Source organism: Mirounga leonina, unplaced genomic scaffold (assembly GCF_011800145.1).
Source record: "Mirounga leonina isolate KUSES-001 unplaced genomic scaffold, KU_Mleo_1.0 Mir_170, whole genome shotgun sequence".
In the NCBI taxonomy this organism is placed as follows: Eukaryota; Metazoa; Chordata; class Mammalia; order Carnivora; family Phocidae; genus Mirounga; species Mirounga leonina.
Window position 1 is genome coordinate 8,597,329 of NW_023270433.1, and position 25,665 is coordinate 8,622,993.

The following is a 25,665-nucleotide window of genomic DNA, read 5'->3' on the forward strand; positions in this document are numbered from 1 at the left end:
CAGGGACGCCCCCTCAGGGCAGAGCCCAGGTGGGCTTGGCACACCTGCCGGACTCTTCCCCACTTCTGTTCCAGGTTCGGACTGGGAGGGGTGAACCCAGGCCGGCGGAGATGGGGAAGCTGGGCACCAGCTCCTCAAAGGTAACAGGCACGGCACACAACATCATCGCCTTGGGGCATGCCGGGGGGGGGGGGCTGCCTGGGCCGAGGCCTGGCCCCTGGAGGTTGGCTGGACACAGAGAGGACGTTTAAAAAAATAGAGAGAATTTAAGCTTCCCAAAAAAGAGATGGGTAGGGAGAAGGAGGCGATGGAGGCCGAGGTGGGGCTGGGAGGCGAGTGGCTTTCCGAGACTCTGGGTCCCTGGGGTGACACGGTCTCTGTGGGCAGGACGCGGCCCTGCCCAGGCTGCGCCCATCTGCCTGCCCGGCTGGCCCAGGACAAGGGCACCGTATGGCTGTGTGTAGTCTGTGCGGGCGGTGGGGTGGCCGCGACGGCCGCAGGCCCACCCCGGGACCCTGGCGCAAGCGTCCATGCGGCCGGCTGGCTCTCAGGAGGCGAAGTAGGAACTCTGCATGGAGTAGAGCCGGTCGATGGGGTTCCCCACACGGGCCTGCAGGGTGCCCACATCTGAGGAGCCCAGGAAGCAGTCACTGAGGCTGGTTAAGGAGGTATCGCTGTCGATGTCGTGGAAGATGGAGTCGTTCCCTGAGGGCAGAGGGGGTGTCAGGAGCCTGGGCGGGCGGGGGCTCCGGGGGCGGGGCTGTCAGCCCTTCGGGCTCTGTGGCCAGAGGGGAGGAGGGACGGGACGACCTGCGGCGGCAGCGGGGGCCAGAGCGGCTGAGCGGGCGGGCGGGGCCTCGTCGGGGGGCAGCAGGGCTGTGTGGGCGGGGCCTGCCTGGGCCCTGGGGCGGGATGTGGCCGTCCTGGCCCCAGGCCTGCCGGCTCAGGCAGCGGGCGGGGGCGGTGCTGGGGTGCGCAGGGGGCGGGGCGGCTTACCATACGGGTTCATGTGGTCACCTGGCATTTGGGGCGGCGTGAGGCCCTGCTGGAAGGGGTCGCTGCTGCCGTAGGGACTCTGCTCCATGGCCACGATCTGCTGTTGCGGTGGGGCCAGCGGCGTGTAGGAGGCCATCATGCCCTCCATGCGACTCGACAGGACCTCTGGGGACAGAGCACACCTTCACTGACCGGCCCTGTCCACCCTGTCCTGGAGCCCACCCCGCCCCCAGGGAGCCCTCCCAGACGTACCTCAGGAGTTCCCACTGATCTCGCACGTGACGCCCTAGGCCACGGGCCCGCTGCAGTCCCCCTGACTCTGACCTCTTCTGGACTTCCCCAGGTTGCGTACCCGTGATTCAGAGCCACTGAACCCAGGTATCTGACCCCTGGCCCCTCTCCCCAGACACACCCTCCAGCTCCTCCTCAGGAATCAGTTTATCGAAAGCCAGAAACCTCCCCTCCCCACCTCCTCCCTTCCTCCAGTGGCCCTGCCCTCCAGAAGTTCACTGCCTGGGGGACACAGACACTAAGCGGGCAGTAATGATTCAACATGTGGGTGCAATGAGCTCCCTGCGTCTGGGAGCATCAAGGTGGGGCCCAGGCCAAAGAGGCTCAGGGAAGGCTTCCTGGAGGAAGGGACCCCCTGACTCCATGTCACTTAAAGAATCAGCAGGGGTTCAACCATGTCAGGGGGCAGGCATGCCCTGCCGCAGGCAGCAAAGGCAGAGGGGAGAAACTAGCCAGTGGGAGCAGGGAGCCCCGTGCATGGGGCTATAGTGTGAGGATGAGAGATGGCCAGGGGTGGGGAGGAAGATGGTCCTCTGGGGGGCCTGAGCTCAGTGTGGTTTTCCCTGAGGCTGTAGGAAGTCTCCAGAGGGTCTTAGCCAGGGAGAGGCTGTGGAGAGAGGCTGGCAGGGTGGAGGCTGAAGGCAGGGACCACTGAGGAAATTGAGGGAGGGGCTGGGGTCCCTATGAAGGTGGGTGTGGGAATGACAACTCCTGGGAGGGGCATGCAGGACACAGGAGCAGCAACCACTGGCCTACTTGGCAACTGAGCAGATACAGTGAATGGAGGACAGGAAGGGTCAGAGGTGACTCCCAGGTTCCTGGTGTGGGCACTGGTGGTGGGGGGGTGCCATTTGCTGAGATGGAGTGGGGAGGAGCAGAGGGTGTTGTGTGAACGTGGTAGCAGGGGCTGGTGTGTGGAGTACTGTAAGGGCTGTGATGAGCTCAAGGGGGACTGTGGAACATTCTCAGAGGCAGCTGGGAACACGGGAGGTAGCTGGGAGACCAGAGACAGGAGGCCAGGCTGTCTTAGGAGAAGGGGACAGCAGGAGCAGAGAAAAGAACTGGGCAAGGCTCAGGTGCAGCCAGGCACACGGGCCTGGCCCTGAGCCCTGAGTAGAAGGGGCTGCCCATCAGTGCCCTCCACCTGCCCCAGAGGCCCCGTCTCACCTGGGAACAGGCAGCCCTGGGGCCCCCACTCCTCTTGGGCAGTCCCAAGAAGCTCCCTGTGCCCTCCCTTTAAGGCTCAATGTCCCCACGGGACTTGGGAAGCCAGCCTCCCCCTAACCCCGGCCCAAGAAGTGGTAACAGGATTTTGGCAAAGCCCAGTGTTCGGGGGCCTGGCTGCTGCCCCTCAAACTGTCTCCTTACCACGCAGCAGGAGCCCACCCTGAACTCCCCAACACCCTGCAGAGACTCTCTGGAGATTTCTGCCGAATTCTATCGTGGGCAGTGGGGTGTATGTATGGTCATGTTAAAACCACAGGCTTGGGGCGCCACACGTGGGGCCGAGGCCAGCTTTGCCCCTTACTAACTGAGAGATCCCAGTAAGTCCTCTGGTCTGAGTCTCAGCCTCCTTGGCTGTGAAATGGGCTGTGACAATGCCCTGCCCCTCCGGAATAGGTGGGCATTCCGAGGCGGAGCATGGCCAGTGGTGACAACCGTGCCTAACACACCCTGAGGGTGGGAGACGGTGGCAGGTGCTTTTGTTTTTGTTTTCTAAGTAAGCTCTATGCCAAACGCGGGGCTTGAACTCCTGGCGCTGAGATCAAGAGTCGCACGCTCCACTGACTGAGCCAGCCAGGCGCCCCGGGGCGAAAATTCTGCCACCCCTCTGGGCAGCCCACTCCGCCATCTCTCCTCCCGGCCCCGTCCGTGGTCCCCGCCGCCTCTCTCCATCCCGGCAGGTTCCGTGGCGGCAGCTCCCAGAGCCCTGACGGCCCTGGTGGCAGGGGTCCGGGGTTCGGGGGTGGGGGGTGCTGTTTCCAGAGGCTGAGCCTGGGCCCTGCCGCCCTGGTCCCGGCTCACCTTGGCCCAGCCGCTGCGAGTTCTGCTGTTCCTGCTGCTGCTGGTGCCGCCGCGCCAACTTCTTCATCTGCAGGGGACACAGGTCGTGCCAGTCCCCACCTCCCTGCCCCGGTCGGCCCCGGCCCCTCCAGCAGGACCCTGTCTTCTGCCTGCACACACCCACCCCCCCAGCCCTGCCCAGCGGGGGTGACAGGTGGCCTCTCACCTTGGCTCTTTGGTTCTGAAACCAGACCTGGACCACACGCACGCTGAGGCCCGTCTCTGCCGCCAGCGTCTCTCGGACCTGCCCAGTGGAGGGACACGGATCAGGCCGGGGGTGGGGGGGGGGTGGGCAGCAGGCCAGGGAGGCGGTGGTTTGGGGGTACTGAGGGATGGGGGGCGGGAGGTGGAGGGATGTCCCCGTCCCCAGCAAGAGTGGGGGGGCATTGTCTGGGAAGGCGGCGGGTGTGGGGTGTCAGCCCCGCCCCAGCCCCGCGGCCCCTCACCTTGCGGCAGGGCTTGGAGGACACCTCAAAGGAGGCCTTGAAGGCTCTTCGCTGCTGCGTAGTGAGGATGGTCCGGGGTCGCTTGGGCCTCCGGGGGTCCTTCCCGTCGTCCCCACTGCCTTTACTCTGGCTGCCCTGTCCCTTGGCCGGCTTCATGTCCCCGTCCTCGTCCTCGCTCTTCACTGTGGGGGACACACCCAGCCCATCAGTCTTGTACCCTGAGGCCACCTGTTGCCTGGCGGGATCCCATCACCTCCTGCCAACACCAGTCCCCGGCACTCTGGAGACCCCAGGGCAGCATGTCAGCCTTGGAGAAAACTGGTTCCCACTGTGCCAGCCCAGTGCCAGTGGGTCCCACGACCCAGCGAGGAGACTCCAGGGAGCCTTCTTTCTTGGAAGCTTCCAGGGACTAAGAACTGTCAGGCAAAGACATACCCCGAGACATCCTCATACCCATCATACGTGACGACGGCACGCACGCCACACACAGAGTTACGCACTCAACCACTGACACATGCACATGCGCACTGCACATGGGCCCGCATGGGACTGGGCACACGCAGCTCACACACATATTCACACACACACACAGGTGCATGCTCACAGGTGGGGACATACAGGCAAGCACACACCTGAACACACACACGCCCACCACGCCCACACGGCCACTTTCACGCCCCAGAATTGTGGGTCTCAGGAGATGCCAGCCCCAGGCAGACACCGTGCACCTCCCGCTGCCCCCAAGTCTGAACTGGTCTCCTTTCCCCAGGCCCATCTTCCTCAGAGCCCCGGGGGTGGGTCTCCTCCCTCCAAGACCCCCGCCCCCTGCTATGAATGGGCCAGTGGCACCTGGCCAGTGTTTGCCCTGCCATATGAGTCCAGGCAGCCATCACGGTGCCCTGGCCCGTGGGCGGACAGAGGGACAGACAGATGGGGAGCTCACTGCTTCCTCCCAGGGCCCCGACAGTGACAAAGCTCTTCCAGATGGGCAGGTCCTGTGACTGTGGGCTCTAGGTTACCCCAAAGGGCTCAGAAGACCAGCGCATCTCCTCTCCAAGCCCTCTGCTCCAGTCCTTCCCCACTATCTGGGAATGACAGGGTCTCAGCCTTCTCCCTGGCTTTTCCCTTCTAAGACTCATTCCTAGCTGTACCCGCCCTTCTGCCAGGAGGGCTCTACGCTGGCACAGTCCTTTTGGGGGCTGGAGCAGAGTAGAGAGGTGCCTTCATCCTGGAAAAGGGGGTCTTTGCCTCCACCACAGAAGGCTCCGGTCCCCCCCACCCAGCCGGGAAACGGAAGAGCTCAGGCTGCTGAAGAATGCGTCAGAGCCTAGCCTCTTGGCCACCAGCAGCCTGCAGACCTGGGGCAGGCAGAGACAGCTGGGGGGCCGTACCCCGGAGGGGGCCACAGCAAGGCGAAGGGAGGGCGAGGGATGCGTGTGTGTGCATGTGTCTAAACTGCAGTGCATGTGAGCATGTGGATAAACGTGTGTGGCCACGTGCATAGCTGCTCAGTGCACGTGTGATGTGTGAGCTGGGTCACGTGTGCACAGGCATGTGTGTTTAAGTGTACGCGCACGGGTGTGTTCCTGGGTGTGGGTTCGTGCATGCGTGGGCATCTCAGCACACGTCTACAGATGTTCCTGTGTCCGTGCATGTGTGCTGCTGGGCATGGGTACCCACACACCCATCGTGCGCGCTCGTGCGTGTACATCTGTGGTCCCATGCACGTACACGTGCGTGAGCGTGCGTGCTCAGTGGTAGCGTCCACACGAGCATTTGTGTGCCTGGGGGCGTGCACACACATCGGTGTCCATGTGCACCTGCACACGTGCGTGTGAACACATCAGGGCCATGGGCGTCGGATGTCTGGACGTAGCTCAGGTCCTGGGGTCAGGATTGGGCTTCTCCGGCAGGGCCCCCTCCCCGCCCCCCAGCTGCCCCCCAGCTCCAGTCATGGCTCACCAGAGTCGGACTCGTCGGGACTCACGGAGCTGAGCAGGTCCTTCTCCTTCTCGTAGTCGCCCTTGCACAGCAGCTGGCCCTCCTTGAGCACAAACTCGTCGCCCTTGCGTAGCTGCCGCTCACACACGCAGCAGCAGAAGCAGCCCAGGTGGTACACACATTCCAGCGCCCGCATCACGAACTCCGTGGGGGCGATCTTCTCCATGCAGCCGCTGCACTTGGCTGCGAAGAGCCTGCAGGTGCACAGGGTGGGCGCATTGGCTCGGCTCGGGGGTCCACCAAGGGCCTCTCCCTCCTGCCACCCTGACCTTCCGCCCCAGGTAGGAGAGGCCCACCCTGGGCGCAGAGCCAGACTGTGGGAGGGTCCCTGGCCCTACTCTTCTGGTGCCCCAGGGCCCTGGTGGCCCAAGAGTGGGTGCTGGGCATCCTGCCCAGAGGTGCCCTCTCCTGGGTGTAGCAGCTCAGGGCCCTTCCTGCTCAGAGACACCGTGGCCACTAGAGGGCAGAACACAAGGTCAGCCTCAACCTTCCCCAAAAGCCAGGTGGGTTCTGGGGCTGAGAAGGGCAGGCGACCCCCTGGTCCCATCTGCCCTCACTCCAGGACCTGCTCTACCTCCTCTCTGCTCCCCCCCACCCACCCAAGCAATCCTGAGCCCTGTCCAGCCCACCACCCAGGCTGGGCTGCTCCTCTCCTGCCTGAGCGCCTGCCCCAGTCCCCTTCCTGGGCTCCTGGCCCCTCTAACCCTTCAGTTCACCCTCCAGGATGAGAGCCAGAGGAAGATGTCTAAAACACACCTCTGCTCACACTGCTCCCCTGCTCCAGACTCTTCCATGACTCCCTGGTGCCTCAAGGCTCTTCACACCCTTACTGTCTTTGCTCCCGAAGGCTGTAGCCCGATGGAACAGCCTGTGGTTTCTCCAGAGCACCTTCCCACTGGCCCTTCAGCATGTTCTTTTTCTGCCCCGTGGCTGGGCTAACCCCTACTTATCCCTCATTTCGGCTTAAGTATCTTTACCAAGCGCAGACATTTACTGAGCACGGACAGCGAGCCAGGCGCGGCTCTAAGCACTCTGCAGGCAGAAGTGCATTTAATCCTTGCAACGACCCGAAGAGACAGGGATGAACGTTAACCCCATCTTAGAGATAAGGAAACTGAGGTGCCGAGAGGCGAAGTCACTTGCTCGGGGTCACGTGGTAGTAAGTGATTGGGCCGACTCGGAGCGTGGGCCTGCTCCAGCCCCCTGCATGACAAACCGGGTCCATCTTCCATCTCTGGAGACAAAGCCTGGCGGGGGTCTCCCCGCCTCCAGCGAGCCTGTGTGCAGACGGGTCTGAGCACCGTGGCCCCTCCTCTGCCCTCACCTACTGACCGCTCCTCCGGGCTCCCCCCTCCCAGTCACGTGCCCTGCTCTGTGGGAACTCAGCCTCAACAACACTTTGATGGAAAAATTTATGAAGAATCAAATTATTGCTGCTGGGAGGGAATTAAAACCATTTTTCATTCCCCACGTCCCTGGGCCACGTCTGCGGGTGCCACCTTGGGAGCGCTGTGCGTATCCCATCCCTCTTTATGGCCCGCCATCACAGGCACAGATTACAGCTGCAATTCTCTACTAATCGGTTCGGGAACAGAAATGGCCATAAATGCAAGGCACTCGGCCTGCCTCCCTTCCCGGGGCTGCCATCAGCACCGCCCACGACGAGCTAGTGGGGCGCGGTGGACGGGGCCGATCTGAGCTCTGCCTGCTGCCCTGGCACCAGCCGGGGCGCTCAAATTGGGGGCATCCCCAGCAACCCCTGCCACCCGCCTCTATCTAACGAGCAGGCTCCTACTCATCCTGCAGTGCCCAACTCTAATGCCACCTCCTCTGGGAAGCCTTCTTTGTCGCCCCAGTCAGGGGGAAGTGGCCTCCTGTATGCCCACCTGAGCTTCCCTCAGGCCTCAGTCTCCTCTACTGTTAAATGGGGATGTCAACAGGACCTCCCCCAAAGGGCTGTTGTCAGGATTCGATGATACTGAGCCTGTACCTTGGTACATAAGCATCACATCAGTGACAGCACATGCCCCTGTCAGCTTCCAATTCTGCAGGGGTTCCACAAGGCAGGGCCTGACTCTACCTGATCCCCAAAAAGACCTTGGTGAGTGTTTGCAAAGCAGGTGAGTGAAGGCTTGGGGTGGGCTGAGGCTCAGGCCGGCTGTAGGCTGGACCCCGCTATTGCCCAAATAGTGCATGGCTTTGCAAGGGTAACATGAGCTGGATTTCAGCTCCGATTTGGCCCTTGGGCTGGATAACTTTGTTCGAGGTACAACCTACCCAACTGTCCACGGCAGCCTTTGGCAGAGGCCCCTAGGAATCTGGCTGGCTGTCCAGCTCTGCCAAGGGGCTGGGGAAGGAGCCAGGTTTCCAGAACTTGATGCTCTGACACGGAGGATGCTTCTGCCTTCTCTACCCGCCACCCACCCCACCCCCCGCCCCTTTGTCCCCTCCCCACACTCCTACCTCCTGATCTAGGTGCCACGCTAAGGTCTGCAGCCCGGCCTCAGTGGCCCATGCACAAGCAGGCACTGGCTGATCTCTGTGCCAGCCTGGCGGGGCCAGGGGCCCAGGCCGGGGTCAGGGCACCTCGGGGCGGCTCCTGGAGAGGAGGCTCTCTTAGGTAGGGGAGGGGGGCAGCAGGAGGGGTGACCTGCATTTGCAGGCGCCCGCCACCATGCATGCTGCATTCGGAACAGTGCTAATGCCTTGGCAGCAGGGGGTCGATTGCTACTTTCTCCAAACTCATCAACACAATCTATTATTAATACTTCTCCAAAGGCTCGGTGCCGCCATTACGGAGGCAGTGCCAGCCACTTGGGGCGTCATCTATTATCTAGATTGCAAAAACTCGGGATATAAAACAAACTGCGCACACTTTATAAACGAAATGTGCCATCCGCTTAGTCTCCAAGCATCTCTCCACCCAATAAAACATCGGGGGGGATGCATGAAATACTCACTCCCAATTACGGGGCTGCCTTTGTCTATGGAGCCGGGGTGAGCGTGACGAGCGCACGTGTGGGAGGGGCTTGGGGGCGCCAGCAGGGTCCCCTCCTCTCTGCCAGCCCCTCTCCCTCCCTCAACCCCTCCCATCAAGAAGGGCTTGTGGAACCGGCCACTGAGAAGCAGGCCCAGCCACGGGGAGTGGCACTGGGACTGGATGGGCTTGAGTTCAATGCCTGGTTCCACCAGTCCCTGGCTAGTGATTGGACCAGTAATTTTCTCTCTCTGAGCCTCAGCTGACTTATCTGTATAATGGGCTCAATAACACTGCCTGCTTCTCCATGTGAAGAGGCAGTGAGTTGTCAGTGTAAAGCAGTGAGCACAGAGGGAGAGGTCAGTGAGCTGGGCAGGCCTTTTGAGGCCAGGAGTGGGCCTCTCCAGGAATGCTGCACAGAAGCTGCAAATACTGACCAGAGACAAAGTTGCTCAGGCTGGGGAGCTCCGAGCCTTCCTGCCCCGCAGGGGCCCTGGAGCCTGATGCAAAAGGCCCTGCCAGCATCCAAGGCACTGGATTTGGAGCCCAGGTCATGATCTCAATCCTGATTCAGCCACTCACTGGCTCTGTGACCTTGGGCAAGTCTGAGTCTGTGTCCTCATCTGTAAGATGGGGACAGCAGTCCCCACTCCCCAGAATTGTGCTGGGGGTTCCAGATGGATGTGTTTCTGCTTCCCACACTTGGGGTCGAGGGATGGTGGGGTGGGAAGCCCCCTGTGGCTTCCCCTCCAGCTGCCTGGCACCTCTCGGTGCCAATCCCATGGTCCAGCTCCTCCAAGAGCTCCAGATCCAGAGGGCAGCTTCATGACCACACCACAGGCATACAGGCTTGCCAGCAACCTCCCCCCCATCTCCATGTAAACCGCCAAGCCTTTCCTCCTGCTGTCCCTTGTGTCTAGAACACCATTCCTCCCACCCTCAACCTTTGACAGCCAAACACCTGCTTATTCTGAAGGATTCAGCTTGGATATCCCTTCCTCCAGGAAGCCCCCCCTTCTCTCCAGTCTTAGATGTCTTCCTCGCTGAGTTCCCCATCCTCACATCTCCTCTCCATTATGGTATTTACCCGAAGGAATCCACTTTCCCTGTTTCCAGGCCCACTTTTCCCTCTTCTTCCTCTATCTTCCACCTCTATCTTCGAAGCTGAGCACAAGGTCCCAGACACACGAAGGTGAGCGGCAAATGTTTGTGCAATGAACGCTGAACCAACCAATACAGCCTATTCCACCTGTGAGGTAGGGCAGGTGGGTACCCACCCCCAGCCTGGTCTGGCGGGAGCACCCACCACCTGCCCCGGGAAGGCAGTGCCACCTGCAGGAGAGCAGTGTGTAGGGGATGCTGGAACTGGCAGCCCAGGGTTCCATCCTGAGTCCATAACTTTGTCCCTGTGTGACTTTGGTCAAGCCATTTAACCTCTCTGAGCCTGTTTCTTCATCTGTGAAATGGGACTGGTGGTATCTTCCTACAGGGTTGTTGGAAGGGCCTTCTGCATGCAAAGCCCTTGGCACTGTGCGGGCATGGAGAAGGCACCCCACGGAGCTGCCTTTCTCTTCTCTTATTGCCCTTCTAGGTCACCCTCACTGGGGTCTCCGTCACTCTTGGGCGCAGGAGTGACACCAGGTTTACAGATCCCAACCAAGCGTCCCCCTCACCACCACCCTGGGTTCTGGGTCCTTCTAGCTTCTGTCTGGCCTGAGCTAGACAAAGCACTCCTGGCTCAATTCTCTATGTGTCTGTCTCACTAATGTTACTGAGCCCAATTATCATCACCTGCATCACCTCATTAAGTCCTCAAAGAACCCTAAATGGAAGACACTGTTTCCATTCCCATTTTACAAATGAGGACACCAAAGTGCAGAGGGCAGGTTCAAGGTCACATGGCAGCACCACCATATACCCTCTCCCTGCTCTGTGCATCCAAATATTTCTCTGCCCACCAATCACCTCTGTCCTTTGCTGGGGGTACCATGCCCAGGTCTGTCTGCCCTCAAGGCTCTGAACGCCCAATTTCTGATTGCTCAGCATAAGCCCAACACCCAGCAGGTGTAGCTGAGTGGGTTTTTCTTAAACCAAACTGAACATCTCCCCGTCACAAACCCATCTTCCCTCCCCCAGGATCATCTGTGATTTTGGAGAAGGAAGTCCTTTTTTAGGGATGTCCTTCCCGTGAAGAGTCCCCAGCTATGAGAACACATCTCTGTCTCCTCTGAGTTTTTATTGGTTTATTTGTTTAATGCTCAATTTATTAAACTCATAAAGCTAATAAACAAAACTCTGGAAACCAATTTTTTCTGGAGCATTTGAACATGGATTACAAATCTGATTAATTAATTTCTCTTAAGCCACTGACAACTGCAGACAGGTAATGCTTACGTCTGATTTTTTTTTTTTTAAGATTTTACTTATTTATTTGAGACAGACAGAGATAGAGCACAAGTGGAGGAGGATCAGAGAGAGAGGGAGAGGCAGACTCCCCTCCAAGCAGAGAGCCTGATATGGGGCTTGATCCCAGGACCCTGAGATCATGACCCGAGCTGAAGGCAGACGCTTAACCGACTGAGCCACCCAGGCACCCCTCTATGTCTGATTCTTTTACCTCCAATAAAATTGGCTTCCTAACATCCTGGGGACCCTCCTGCCTCTCCCTGTGGGTTTTTGAGTCCATACGCATGCACTAGGCTTGGAATCGTGGCTCTGTCCCTTCCTAGCACAGGAACAATACACAGGCCCCTTCTCTCTGAGCCTCAGTGGCCCCCTCTGTTCAATGGGGATAATGGCTGGGCACCAGGCTTAGTAAGTAGGCACTATGATTGCTGTCATCATCTTTTCAAGACTATTGGCACCTGTTCCCCATCCTCACTGAGTGGAAGCTCCTCTGTTCCCTCCTCACTGTACTGCCATTCCCATAGCCCATGGCTGCATCTTACAGTTCATGTAGCCCCTCACCAGGGCCTCAGTCCAAGAGTGCCCACCACTTTTTTTTTTTTTAAAGATTTTTTTTTTACTTATTTATTTGAGAGAGAGAATGAGAGAGAGAGAGAGCACATGAGAGGGGGGAGGGTCAGAGGGAGAAGCAGACTCCCTGCCAAGCAGGGAGCCCGATGCGGGACTCGATCCCGGGACTCCAGGATCATGACCTGAGCCGAAGGCAGTCGCTTAACCAACTGAGCCACCCAGGCGCCCGCCCACCACTTTTAGGATAAGCCCAAAGACCTCATCATGGCACTCAAGGGCTTACTCCAGCGCTGACACACCCGGTCTCAGACCCTCTGCTCCAGCCGCTAGGCCTCTCACTGCTCCCTGAAAACGGCCAGCCCTTCCTGCCCCCTTAACACTTAAAATTCCACCTGCCTGTCTTCTCACCCCCTTTCTTTTGCTTCTTGTTGGACTTCATCCTTCAAGACCCAATTCAAGGGTAACCTCCTCCGTGAAGCCTTCCCTGAGACCGAGATATTTGTGTGTCTGAAGCCCTCACTGACCTAGAAATCAGAAACTGGGTCTGATTCACACACACCCCTCCCACGCTGGGTTCTGGCATTGAGGAGGTGACCAGTGAGTGTCCAATGAATGAGTGAATAACCTGTGAGAAATGAAATAGGCAGCCAGGTAGGACAAGAGAACATTGGCCACTCTGCTTCTAGGAGTTTAAGAAGGCCACCAGGTAGCAAGACAAATGAACTCACCGCTCTTGGCCCACGGCCCCCTTCACGGAGATACAACCCGGAGGCCAATTCCTAACTTGTATCTCGCTTAAGTTCTTTACACACCTCCTATCGGGCTGGGCTCCAACTACACCCTCATCTCCAGTACACAGGGAAAGCCCCCGGGGTGGGAGGGCCACGTTGGTACTCAGTGATTCCCCTGGCCACAGGTGATTGTGTCAGGCCTGGACACCTGGATCAAGGTGAACCAATCCATCCTCTGTCCCTTCTCCTGCTCATCAAGAGCTTTTTGTCAGCCCCCTGGGCTTACAGGTGCACTTTCCACATCTCCAGCACCAGCTATGTGGCCCTGGGTCATTCACAACCCTCCCCCCTTTTTAAGGTTTATTTATTTATTTGAGAGAGAGAGAGAGAGAGGGCACAGGGAGAAGAAGAGAGAGCAGCTCAAGCAGACTCCCCGATGAGCCCAGAGCCCGACATGGGGCTCCATCCCAGGACCCTGAGATCATGACCTGAGCCAAAATCAAGAGTTGGACGCTCAACCAAGCCACCCAGGCGCCCCTCGCATCCTTTTCTTGAGCCTCAGTTTCCTCTTCTGTAAAAAGGGGGTGCTGATCTTCCCTCACCTGGTGACTGAGAACCCATTGAGTTTTCACCTGTGTGAGAGGGTCTAGCCCAGTGCCAGGCACAGAGGGCATCCTGCCAGGTGCACAACCCACTCCGTCCCCAGTCTGAGTCTCACCATCGTGCTGGGACACAGGCTCTGGAACCGTCTCTCCTCACCTCCAACTTCATGATGTGAAGCCCCCGATCACATCATGGGGTCTGGCTGCGCCTCTGAGGCACAGATTTCCGTCAGATCCTTGCCCAGGGCCATACTGGGGAACAGGCAGATTTGCTCCTGGCTTCCTTTAGGGTCTCTCTGGGCCCAAGTCCCACAGTCCTTGGACACATTCCCTCCACAGGGAGGGAACCGCAGCCCTCCATCCCTCTGGCTCTACCTTCTCCTGCTCACCCAGCAAACACCCATGGAGGCTGACTCCCAAACAGGCTCGTGCAAGATGCTTGAGGGACAGAGTGGGGCCAAATCTGGTCCCATGGGGGCTGGCATAGCATGAAGTGTGCTTTGACAGACTACACCTTGGGGGGCACAGAAAATCACGACAGTCAATCTGGAAGAGAGCTGGGGACTTCCTGGGAAAGGTGACATGACAGATAATTAAGAAGCTGGTTCTGGAGTCAGAAAGAATGGTGTAGGGGCACCTGGGTGGCTAAGATGGTTAAGCATCTGCCTTTGGCTCAGGTCATGATCCCAGGGTCCTGGGATGAGTCCCACATCAGGCTCCCTGCTCGGCGGGGAGTCTGCTTCTCCTTCTCCCTCTGCCTCTCCCCTTGCTTGTCTCTCTCTCTCAAATGAATAAATAAAATCTTAAAAAAAAAACAAAACAGAATGGTGTAAAGAGTGCATCCCAGCTCTGCCTCTCACTAACTGACCTTGGGGCAAGGAGTGCAATCCCCACCTTACAGGTGTTCACTGTGATATGTTTAGCTTTCACAGGCTGGTGGCGAGGATCCCAGGATGGCATGGTCGCAGAGCACTTAGGACGGGCTCCTACACTGTTAGCGCTCCAAACGGTGGCCAACATATTACGGTCTAGGGCTGGGCTTTCTGTGATGATGTGGTCGAGTGATGAGCTGGAGTTCACAGAGGCCCAGGGGACAGGACCCTAGACACTCCTGGGGGCCCAGCTGCTCCTGCTAGAGTTTGCCTGTCACTTGGAGGAGCTGATGGGGTGAGAGCAGGCAGAGGGAGCTGCCTGGCCTCCTCCCTCCCCGACTCGTTGACATCTCCCCCACGTGCCTGCCGCGTCCTTATCATTCCCGGCGTAGCTGTTTTTTATTTTGAGACAAAAAGGGGCCTGTTGATGGGGATCCAACTCAAACCAGCTGCAAACATCTGCTTTGATGCGGCGGCGGCGGCGGGCCAGGCGGGCGGCGGGAGCCGCAGGCGGGGGCCCCGGTGCGCGCGTCAATCACGCGGTTGGAATGCGCTGCGTGGCCGGGCGATCGGACCGGCGGCCTCCGGAGCGCGGGCCTCGCAGGGCCTCTCCGCGGGCCGGGCCTGCAGCGAGGGCTGCCCCGGAGCTTCCTGCGGGCGCGCAGACCCAGCTGTACGGGGCCGCCGTCTCCGAGGCCCTTTGATCCGGCCCGGGGCGCTGTCGGGAGCCCGTGGCCAGGGCTGGAGGTCACGGGCCAGGGGCAGAGAGGGATGGGCACAGTCGGGAGCCGCGGGTACCGTCCAGGGGCCAGCCTGGCCAGGCAGGCACACGTCCTGTGACTCCACACACGTTTATGGAGTGCCTACTACTGTCTGGAGACTGGGGATAGGGCAGTGAGGCAAATGGACAGTCCCTCCCACCCCCAACCCCAGCCCCACCCTCACCCCCAGCTTCCATTCTAATGGGGGAGGGGACAGGCAAGTTAAATCCCTAGCATACAGAGTGTAACAATTGGTGACAATGTGATGAAGAAAAATGGAGGGGGAAGGGCAATGCAGGTGGCCAGGGGTTTTAGAAAGAACAGTCAGAGGACTTACTGAAATCTCTGCGGGGGGGGGGGGGGAACCCCAACAGAGGGAGCAGCAAGTGCAAAGGGCCTGAGGCTGAGTGGATCTGGGATGTTGGAGAAATGACAAGGAGGCCCTTATTGCTAAGGCAGGTGAGCAGCAGGGATGGGGTGGGGGGGCTAGGATGTGCAAATAGAAGCAGGGGGCACATCTTGTGGGGCTTTGGCTTTGTGGGAGGGTTCTGAGCAGAGGGGGCATCTGATCTGACATCTTAACCAGGTTCCTCAGGCAGAGCTGCGTATCGGTGGGAGTGGGAGCAGGGAGACGGGTTGGGAGGTTATCTCAATAATCCAGGCAAAAGATAATGTCTGCTCAGACCCAGGGAGGTGCTGAGAAGTGGTATGAGCTGGGATGTGTTTTGCAGGTGGACAGGGACACCAGAGGACGACAGAGAAAGGCTGGACACGTGATTTGGGTGCCTGGGCAATGGGCAGGACGGAGTTGCCATTAAACGAAATGGAGAGGGAAGCCAGGTGGAGGAGGGGAGAATGGGGGCGAAATTCTGCACATGTGACGTGTGATTTGCCTTCTAACAGCCATGTGGATGCGTCCAGGGGCAGCTGCATATAGGAGTCTGGAGTTCGGGGAGAGGCCCAGGCTGGAGATACTGTTTGAGAGCTCCTAGGATACACACACACACACACTCACACATATACACTCCTAAGAGTAAGTTGCTGTGTGCACATGGCTTGGCACCTGATAACTAGCCTCTCCCCTTTGGGGCTATGACCCCTGTGGTGGGTAGAGGCAAGGCCCAGCCTCTGCCTCAGGAGGCTGTTTTCCATCGGGGGTACTGTGGCTTCTCTGGGGATCAGACCTCGCCTAGTGACATCAGGTAGAGACAATATGGCAGGGCTGGGCAGGTGGAAGGCAGAGCATCAGCTCCTCTGAGCATCCTCCCACATGCCCCTTCCTGCCTTCTAGCCTGGGCAGCAATCAGAGGGTCTGTGGGCTCCAGGTGAGGCCCCAAGCTAAGCTCTACCTGTATTGCTTTATTAATCCTTGGGCTGAAGCTCTTCCATCTTTTTCTGCCCTTCACTGATGAATTCATTTGATGATTCTTTTGGTCATTCATGCATCTAACATTCATTGAGCACCTACTATGAGCTAGGCCCTATGCTGAGCTCACAGTAGAAACCTTCTCCCACTGGCTTATCAGATCCCTCTGAGCTGATCGCAGGTTCCCTCCTCCCATTCTCACTGATCACCAGCACCTGGTTGCCAAATCCAGCAGCCATTGCTACTGTTATTATGACTAAAAACTTACTGTTTCCTACAGAGCAGGCCCTGTGCCTTATTTGCCCACAGGCCCTTCTCCCATAAGACCCCTCACAGGTAGGCACCGCCACTCCCTTTTCACAAAGGAGGAAAGTGGCTCTCGGAGAGGGTAACACAACCGCTCAGAGTCAGAGCTGGGATCACGGCGAGGAGGTCGGGCTCCAGAGCTCCTGCTCGTTCTCCCTGCCTCACTGCATGGTTTCCTGGACCTCCCTGTGCTCGAAGCCCTCTCCTGCCTCAGCCTCCTCCTCCTCCCCGTCTACCACGTGGAATGGCTTTGCATTTGCTGTCAGCTCAGAGCTGTTGGGCCCAGGACCTGGGCTGGGAGGTTACAGAGAGGCGAGGGGCTGACATGCAGGTGAAAGAGGACAGACTCTACGCCACAGGATACAGAGGCCTCTGGATTTCTCTCCAGGGTCCTGAGTGGTCAGAATAGGCCAGGCCCATGCCTGTGTGCCCAGCAAGGGCTGCCAGATCCAGGGCAGGGCCTGCTGAGGTACAAACTCCACTGGGGTGGGGAGGGGTAGGGAAGAGTCACGGAAGACTTCCTGGAGGAAGGGGCCATAAAGAGTACAAAGGTTTGAAAGGGGGTAGTGGTAGGGCTGGGATGGGAACTGGGGGGGTGTCTGATTCCAGAGTCTGGGCTCTGTTAGGGGCCATTTTTCAGGGATAGGGAGACAGTGGGTCAGTCATGTTGGAAGTGAGAAAAGGGAAGGGTCAGGCTGGAAGCCTTGAATGTTAGGCTAAAGAAGACAGCTCAGGTTTTTTTCATTTCCGCCTACTCGTCCACCCACCCACTCAGCCTGCTTCCCTCTATCTATCCATCCACCTATCCAGCCAGCCAGCCACCTGCCCAACTATCCACCCATTGCCCATCCAGCCACCCTCTCAGCCACCCACCCATCCACCCACTGCACCCATCCAACCATTGCGCACATCCTCAGGCACTCGCTCAGTGCCGAATCTTGTGCCATGACTCCTCCTCTTGAAAGCAGAAACTGCCTTTTAAGGCTTTGGCTATAAGACTTGTTGATTCTGTCAGCATTGACCAGACACCCACCATGACTACGCACTGTGCTAGGTGATGAGGAATCAGTGGGGGACAAGAGAGAAGGTCACTTCCCCTCCATGAGCTCCTGGTGTGATGGGCAACAAGGTTTTCCAGGAGAAAGGAGGTCTCAGAAGGAGAAATCCAAGGCACTGGGGGACAGCCTAACGCTGACCAGCTGACATTTTGGCCTCATCATTCTGACCCCAAGGATATGGACTCCTTGGACACAGACCACAGCTTTTTAATTAGGGTTATTAACGACATTGATACACTTCCTTTGAGTAAGTGTTTTCTGGAACAACCTCCATTAAGGCAATTTAATTTTTTGATCAATTTTCTTTCTAGTGCAGTTAAATAATTTACAACTTTTTCCATTTCCATTTTTATTTTACTGAAATTATTTTCATTGAGATAAATTATTTTCCATGAAAATTTTTCAGTAAAGTTTTGCTCTACCATCAGGTTTGTGCTCGAATTGCATCTTACTGATTGTAGATATCTGACTTTTCAGTTAATCTGTACAGTATTTACCATGGGTAGTTTCACTGTTGTCAATTGTATTTACTACTGGTTAGTTTACCAAGTTAAAATATCCCCCAGGCTCACGTAGGGTGGGTGGTTTTCCGTGTTACCAACGAAATCACCGAAGTTTATGATCACACGTTTTATCAGACAGTCAGTGAAAACATGCTCAGGGTCAAAACCATGGGGTCAAGACAGCCTTGTTGGGTGTCCTAGGTTGGGCGCAAATGTCCAGCTTCAGCTGGGACACTATAGGTTAAGTGTACTCCTTTTTGCCCTTCAGAGACTCAAAGACAGTGACCCCTCCCCTGACATCTCCCTCTCCTGGTTACCTCTCCCCCTCCCCCAGGTTCTGGTGGCTGGTTTTCCACACTCCCGTCACAAGCCTGAGTTTGTCCAAATAGCAAGGACAGCCTGACACCCAGCAGCTTGGGCCTCCAGGGGCAAGAAGAGCCATCTCCTCCCTTATTCCCCACTTTATACTCCTCTTAATGTAACCAGAGATAACAATAACTTTGCCAGCCCAATCACTGAGGACCTCACTGCCCAGTCTCTCTTGTGAGATCTTGACTAAGTACCCCTCCCCATCCCACCCCCACACCTGTGCAGTCAAGTTTTTGAGCCCTACCCTGGCAGACTTTGCTACTAAATGTCAAATTCACAGGAACCAGACTAGCCCTGTGCTCAGTGCTTCTCATGTAGCCCCTCCCCACGTGTAGGGGCCTCACATGTAGGTGGACCTCATGACCAACCTGGCAGGTTGGTCACCCTTCCTTACACAGGTCACCCAGCTGGTCAGGTAGAGCTAGGGCCTCATCCCAGGTTAGCCTGGCTGGTGACCACCACATTCTCCTGCCTTCCTGGAGGTTGGGAAGGTGGTTGGGGACAGGGGAGCAAATGCCCCAGTGGTTTGGGAGACTTGAGACCTGTGAGTGCCAGGACACAGTCATAGTGCATGTGCAGAACACGTTCCCCAGCTGAGGGGCCTGGGAGAGTAAGCGGACAAGCGGGGGCACCAGAGCCAACAGTACTCCATGCCGGTGGGAGGCAGGAGGGGTATTCTGGAAGAGGAAGCCCTTGGAGGTGTGGCTGGCATGATTTCCTACCCACAGCCAGACCCTTTGGTAGGGAGTTAGAAGAGGCGCTGGGAGACCGCCTCCCTGGGTCTCCGCCCTCGGCTGGGCCGGCGGAGGACGGGCGAGGGGCGAGCCCCGCAGGTCAGGGCCCGGCGCCCGGGCTGGGCACTGCCGCGCATGGCCGCTCGCGGGCCCCCCGCCGCCCGCCCGGCCGTTTAGTGGGTAACTGATCGCCCCGCGCCCCACCCCAGCCGCCCGCCGCCCGCCGGAGCCGCTTAATCACCGCCCGCCCGGCCGCATTAGCATAGTAATGGCCTTTAAATTGAGCCTCTTTGTTTTTTAATTAAGCTCCCAGCAGGTACAGAGAAGAGCGATTATTGAGGAAGCTGCCAGCGCTAATCGCCCGCAGTCATTTGACAATTAAAAAGCGCCCGGCTTTAACCCTTTCCCCGCGCCCGCAGCAGTTCCCCCCCAGCATTTATCCAGTGCCGACTGTGTGCGCACCTGCCCGGTGGGCTTCGCAGACCCCGCCTCTGGCAACTTGGAGAGGTCTCTGCCAATGACTCCATTTTGCCGAGGAGCAAACTGAGGCGCAGAGAGGGGAGGTAACTTGCCCAAGACAGACAGCTTGAGCACGGGGGAGCAGGGATTGGCAGACAGACTGCTAGAGAAATCCAGCTGCTTGAGCTCTGCCTGCAGCACTGTCCACCTTGTGAGTCTGGCAAAATCCTTCTTGCGCTTCAAGGCCCTGGGTGGGCATCTCCCCGCCCCATGGCAACAGCCCCTTGGGAATTCTCAAGGCATCCTCTCCTCCCTGCTGGTTCACCCGTACCCCAAATACTGTGTGTCAGGCTCAGTGCTGGGCGCTGGGGAAGCGGTGACCAAGCCAGAAGTGGGGCTCCGCCCACATGGACCTACCCACCGAGAAGGGACACACGCCAAGGTGAAGACAGGCACAACTGCTCCTGATCCAGCCCACGCCGGGGGGCGCATCTGAGAAGACTTTCCTGAAGACAGGTTTGGGTACAGACAGAGGTGGGAGAATCAGCCAGACCAGGATGGGAAGCGGTGGACAGGTCAGGCATCAGAGACTGTGAATGCAAAGGCCCAGAGACAGGACCAGAATTAACCAGAAATAAAAGGTGCAGAGGGTGTGTGTGGAACAAGAGGAGGCTGAGGAGTTTCAGGAGCCAGCTTGATGGTACAGGGTCTTCTTGCAGACCCCCTACTTGAAAAATGTGTTATTTTTTAAAAAAACTGAATTTATCTTTGAATAGGTAATGCATTGCATGGTTTAATATTCAAATGTACAAAAAGATGCTGGCTTCGGTCTCCTCCATCGCATCCCTAGCCATTCAGGCCCCCTACCCAGAGGCAACCAGTCTTCCATTTGAGCCCTCTTCCCAAGATATGCAATACCTATGTAACACATACATGAACCCGTGTGTATACCATAATCTCCTCCCCCGACTTTTTTTTTTTTTAAATGAGGACTGGTTGGGGCTTTGTCCACTCTTTTTTTTGCATAAACACAAATTTACTCTAAAACTGTTCTCCATGCACCCCCTTCCCACCGCATAACTGGGAGAGGACTCCACACCTTGGCCTGGAGCACCTCCTTTTACAGCAGCCCTACATTCTACTGTACAGGCAAACCCTAATTTATTTAACCCATGCCCTGTTGATAGCCTCGTGGGCCATTTAAAGGATTTTTGTCTTAATCTCAAGAGCCATGGGAAGCCATTGAAATGTTTTAAGTGGGGAGTAGCTTGAGCTATTTACATTTTTAAAAGATCACTTCGGCTGCAGAGCAGGGACCAGGGGTGGGGGAAGCACAGAGTGGAATCTGGAAGACCAGCTAAGCGGATCGCTGGTGGTGCCCTGCAGGGGAGAGGTGGGGGGCGGGCTGGGGGGGGGGGGTGCAGGGGGGGGAGAAGGGGTAGGTCATCAGAGAGCGATGTAGTGATGGCCTAGACATTGGGGTGGGTGGGAGGAGCCCTGGGTGGCTGCTGGATGGGTGAGCAGTGACTGAGATGGGGACACACGGTAGCATTTGGGGGACCACGTGGAGACTCCAGGTCCGCAGTAAGCCCCATCTCACTGCACTTCAGCCTGCGTGGTGTACAATTCATCACTGGGTCTGGGATCTCCCCCCAGGTCAAGCTCTCCAGATCTGAGCCTCATTCTGCCCCAGCCAGCCCCAAGCCCCACGTCTGCCTGCTCACTCTTCAGAGGGGCCTACAGCAAGTGGCCCAGAATCCCCCTTCCTCCACTCCAGGCTGAGCTGGTGTTTGTGAAGAGGGGCAGCCCTGAGAAACACTGGCAGTTGGCTTTTTAATAAATATAGAGAAGGCTCCCTGGGGCATGGGTGTGGGGGCGAGGAGGAGGGCTCTGGCCAGAGGGACAGATTTTGCCCCTGGTCACCACTGGAAGAGATGCCCTTCTCTGCTCTGGGCTCCCCGGTTCCCTGGTGGGGGTGGGGAGCAGACTGTCCATGCGCTGGAGCTCCTCTCACCTTTGTCACTTAGCCACCGTCCCTGGCTCAGAGCTACAGGTGTCCTCCCAGAGAGGAGCACCCCCTGCCTCTGTTGTAGGCCACAGAAGGCAGTGTGCATGCGGCACTTCGGGCAGGCAGGGGTTAACAGCCTGCCCACCCCCATCTATCAGCCAGCATCTCCCAAACAGACGGACGGACAAGGCAGCTGTCCAAACAGGCCTGTGTACCTGGTCACAGCCGCAGAGAGGACAGGGCGGTGGCTGTTTACTCTGCTACCCTCCCCCAGTCTCACACTCACACACTCTCTCTCTCACACACACACACATGCCCACACGCCCCGGCAGGGCATTTCCCTGCAATCTGGCCTTGGGGATGCACCCTCCACTCCTGAGTCAGAAGGTTCCTAAATGTTGCTCTCTGAGACTAGGAAATGTCCTTGGTCAGGGCTCTGGGCTGGGGGGGGCGTGGTCTCTAAGGGTTGGGTGCTGAAATGGCTGGCAGGCCCAGCGAGCAATGCTTCCTAAAGCCCACTCTCTGCGAAGAGCAAAAACAGAGTGCCTTGAAGCCGGGGGACCTGGTGAAATTGGGGCACCTGGAGCATCACCATCTCAGATCACTTCCTGGGAATGTCTGCTCAGGGTGGACATGGCTCCCAGTGGGGACTCTTGGGGCTTCTAGGGCCCCATGCCAGGCCCCCTGGACAGCTCCACGTCAGTGTGTCCACACTCCCGCCTCAGGAGAAGCTGACCTCCTTGACTGGCCTCAGACAGGTGTCTCCTCCACTGTCTCCATCTGCCTGAGGCCACCAATAGCCACCCTCACCTCTGCCTGAGCGACTCCGGGGTCCCCCTCCCCCTTGACACCTGTCCCCACATTTGACCCATCATCAGGCTCCTAAGAGGCTCTCCAACCTGACCCTCCCCACTGGTGGAGATGCCTGTGGGGCTGGGGATGTGACGTGCCCACAGTGCCCAGCCACCAGCATGCCATGCCCTCCCCCTTTATCAGTGTCCCCACTCCCTTCCCCAGGTTCCTTCAGAAGCCCCTTCCCTTAGGAGACACCCCCCCGCCCCGCAATGTCAGGCTCCCCACCTGCTCTGGCACTGTGTATTGAGCTCCTGCTGTGTGCCTGGCTCCAGAGCTCATGCATTACTCCCTTTTTTCCCCTTCAACCCTGTAAGGCAGGGGAAATGATCAGCCATTTCACAGATGAGAAAACTGAGGCTCAGAGAGGCCCCATGCCTTGTGCCATGCCTCACAGCTACAGAGTGTCAGAACCCCAAATAAGAGAGAAGGGCAGTGTGTGATTTGGTCAAGAAACAGAGCCTCTTGCTTGGTATGTGAGCGGAGTTCCAAGTGTGGTGCCTGGCACAGGTGGGCAGTGAGAGGGGCACAGTTTTGACCGAGTCCCTGTTGCAAAGTGACCCGTGGATCTGTGGACCTCACCACTACCAGGCCATCACCTGTCTCGTGGCTGGGCTGGCATTATTGGGGGGCAATACAAACAAACGGTCCCCCTACCCTGGGGCTTTCTGTGTCCTGCTTTACAAGGGGCACTGAGGCTCAGAGAGGAAAGCTCTTGTCCACACTCACCCAGCTGGGACACGGTGCTGCGGCCAGGATTCTGTCCTGGCCTGTGTACCCCCCACCCCTGAGGCCAGGTCCTGGACCTCTCCTCAGCAACCCCCACCCAATGTGACATCTTTACGGCACATGCTGGGTCTGCGAAGGCCTGGATGGGGTGAGGGGGAGGCAGGACACCTCTCAAGTAACGGATTGTAAATTCCTGGGCCCCGGCTTTCCATCCCTAACAACCTCCTCCCGGGGCTCACAGCGCCTGTCCCTTCGCAGTCAATTTAAATGAGGGGTCCCAGACCCTAGGCCTAAAGCATTCCAGACTTGGGAGAGGGGGCAACTATTGTTTCTCTGGGAAAAAATAAAATAAAATAAACCGGGTCTCTGCAGCTTCTAATCACTCTCACATGTGCTGTGTGGTTCCCACCGGGGACAGCCCTCTACAGTGTAGGAGCCCCTCATGGGCACAGACCCTGCTTCTCCCCAGAGCCTGTGAAGGAGGCCCCGGATCCCCATTATACAGGGAAAGAAACTGAGGCTGGAGGGAGAGAATAGAGAGCTACATGCCCTGATCCCCCACCCATTTCATGCCAGACACCGGGTCTAATTTAATTCCCCAATAATCTCACATTGACTGATGATCCCCATTTCACAGAGGGGACAAGTGAGCGCCTTGCTCACGGTCATCAGCCAGGATCTCCTTGGGCAGACAGACCCTGTGGAATTTGAACCCCAGCCCTCCTGACTCCAGAGCTGGAGACCTTTGCGCTATGCAGTGTGGCCTCCCCAGGTGAGGAGCATCCACTGCTCCTTGGAAGGGGCCTGGTCCCAGCAGCTCTGCCCTGGGCAGGTCCCCCCACCACCACAACTGGGGCCTGAGAGCACCAAGGCTGGTTTTTAATAAGGAAGATGAATTTTCTCGGAAGCCCCGGGTTCGGGGAGCCGACCGAGGCTCTCTCTGCCCTTCGGGTGGGAGGGGGGCAGAGGCCTGGCCCAGTGGCCTCTCTGCTGTCTGCTGGGGGCCTGGGCTGTGGGGGACTACCACCCCAGGCCTGGAGGGAGCTGGCTCTGCACGGCCCGCGCTCTCTCCCCGCATAAGCCCACAGGATATTACACTGCCTTTGTGTGCCTGGTGACCCAGCTGCTGGTTATTGAAAAATTCCACTGCTCGGTGCAGGGCAGGCCCGCTGACCCCTCATCCCGGGACGCGCCTATCTTTCAAAAGATACGGGATTAGAGAGCCAGACCCGACCTGGAGCAAAGCCCCGTCTGGGGTGTCTGTGTTTTCCTGGCCTCTCGGGATACTGGCTGGAGTGGGCTCTTGGCGCAGGATTTAATTAGTTGGAATCAGCCTGCGATTACTGCAACGACTATTTACCCAGCCACTCTGCAGTCTGAGCCCTGCTCGGAACAAAGATGGGCCCCTCGGCCCCGCTGGCCAGGCCAGGGGCCCCATCTGAGCCCGGGCCCAGCTGCTGGGAGGGGAGGGCTGTGGGCCTGGCTAGGCCTTCTGCTGGCGCACCTCATTTAGACAATATTTGTGGGTTTTTGCAATGCAAAGCATCTACATGGGGCTTTTAAAAAATTAAAGCATCTCAAGAAATTTATGGCCGATTTCCGAGCGGGGCCCCTCCCCCCAGCTCATGGCGGGCGGTGGTGGCGGAGCAGAGCTGGGTTTACTGGGTGGGACTGAAGCCTGTGCATGGCATGGGTGAACTGGGTGTGGGGGCCTTGCCTGGGATGCTGAGCTCTGCGACAGCCAAACAGGTACCCTCACCTCATGCTTCCCTTGTCCCCCGCTCTGCCACCTCTAATGCCCTCTGTCTGTCTGTCTGTCCTGCACGCCCCTCCAGGCAACGGGAGTAGTAGCAGCCAGAGTGGTTAGGGAGAAGGGGTCTGTGTGTGTACCCGCCTCCTGATTCCCATGCCTACTCAGTACTACTCACTCGTTCTCACATGCGTGACTTCCAGCATGGTACACAGGACTGCACCCAAAAATACCCTTCTACCCGCGCCTGTGTGCACCCCTGGAATGCACATGCGAACAGCCTCCAGGCCCCCCCCACGGTCACCTACGTGTGCCTGCCAATCAATACTTGTGTGCGTGTTGGCCCTACATGTGGACACGCCCGTACACACACAGCGGCAGCCACTCACACCCACCTGAACGTTTCTGCCGAACCCTGCTCTTGACACGGACACACAAATGTGAGGGTCTGCACCCGTGTGCACACACATGCTGTCCACACGTTCTCACGTGCACACTAACACATGCCACCTTCGAGGACCACACATGTGTACCACCATATCTACAGGCTAATTCTGAGCAAGTTCCCACATTTATACCCACACACAACAGCTTACACACCCGTGAGCACACACACAGGCATATACGTTTCCACCTGTGGGGACGCCCACTGCCTCTACTCACGTACGTGGCGTATGTCCGGCCACGGGAGGCTGCTGGGGCGGGCTCGGGGGTCTGCCCCTTAGAGGGATGTCACCCAGATCCAGGGGCAGGTGACTGTTCTGGGACCCCAGGCCTGCTGGCCTACACTGTAGGAGGCTAAGGCATAGGCCAG

General features: G+C 57.9%; 1 protein-coding gene across 1 annotated transcript in view; it reads right to left on the reverse strand.

Annotated features, from left to right (window-relative positions):
- Nucleotides 1–547: 547 nt before the first annotated feature.
- Nucleotides 548–25,665, reverse strand: part of LMX1B (LIM homeobox transcription factor 1 beta) — an 81,645-nt gene continuing 56,527 nt past the window's right edge. Inside the window, exons 4-9 of the mRNA XM_035016585.1 lie at nt 5,760–5,992; nt 3,798–3,979; nt 3,518–3,595; nt 3,313–3,379; nt 997–1,161; nt 548–705 (exon numbers count right to left, since the gene is read on the reverse strand). Coding sequence (XP_034872476.1) covers nt 548–705; nt 997–1,161; nt 3,313–3,379; nt 3,518–3,595; nt 3,798–3,979; nt 5,760–5,992 — 883 coding nt within the window. The remainder of the gene's footprint in view (nt 706–996; nt 1,162–3,312; nt 3,380–3,517; nt 3,596–3,797; nt 3,980–5,759; nt 5,993–25,665) is intronic.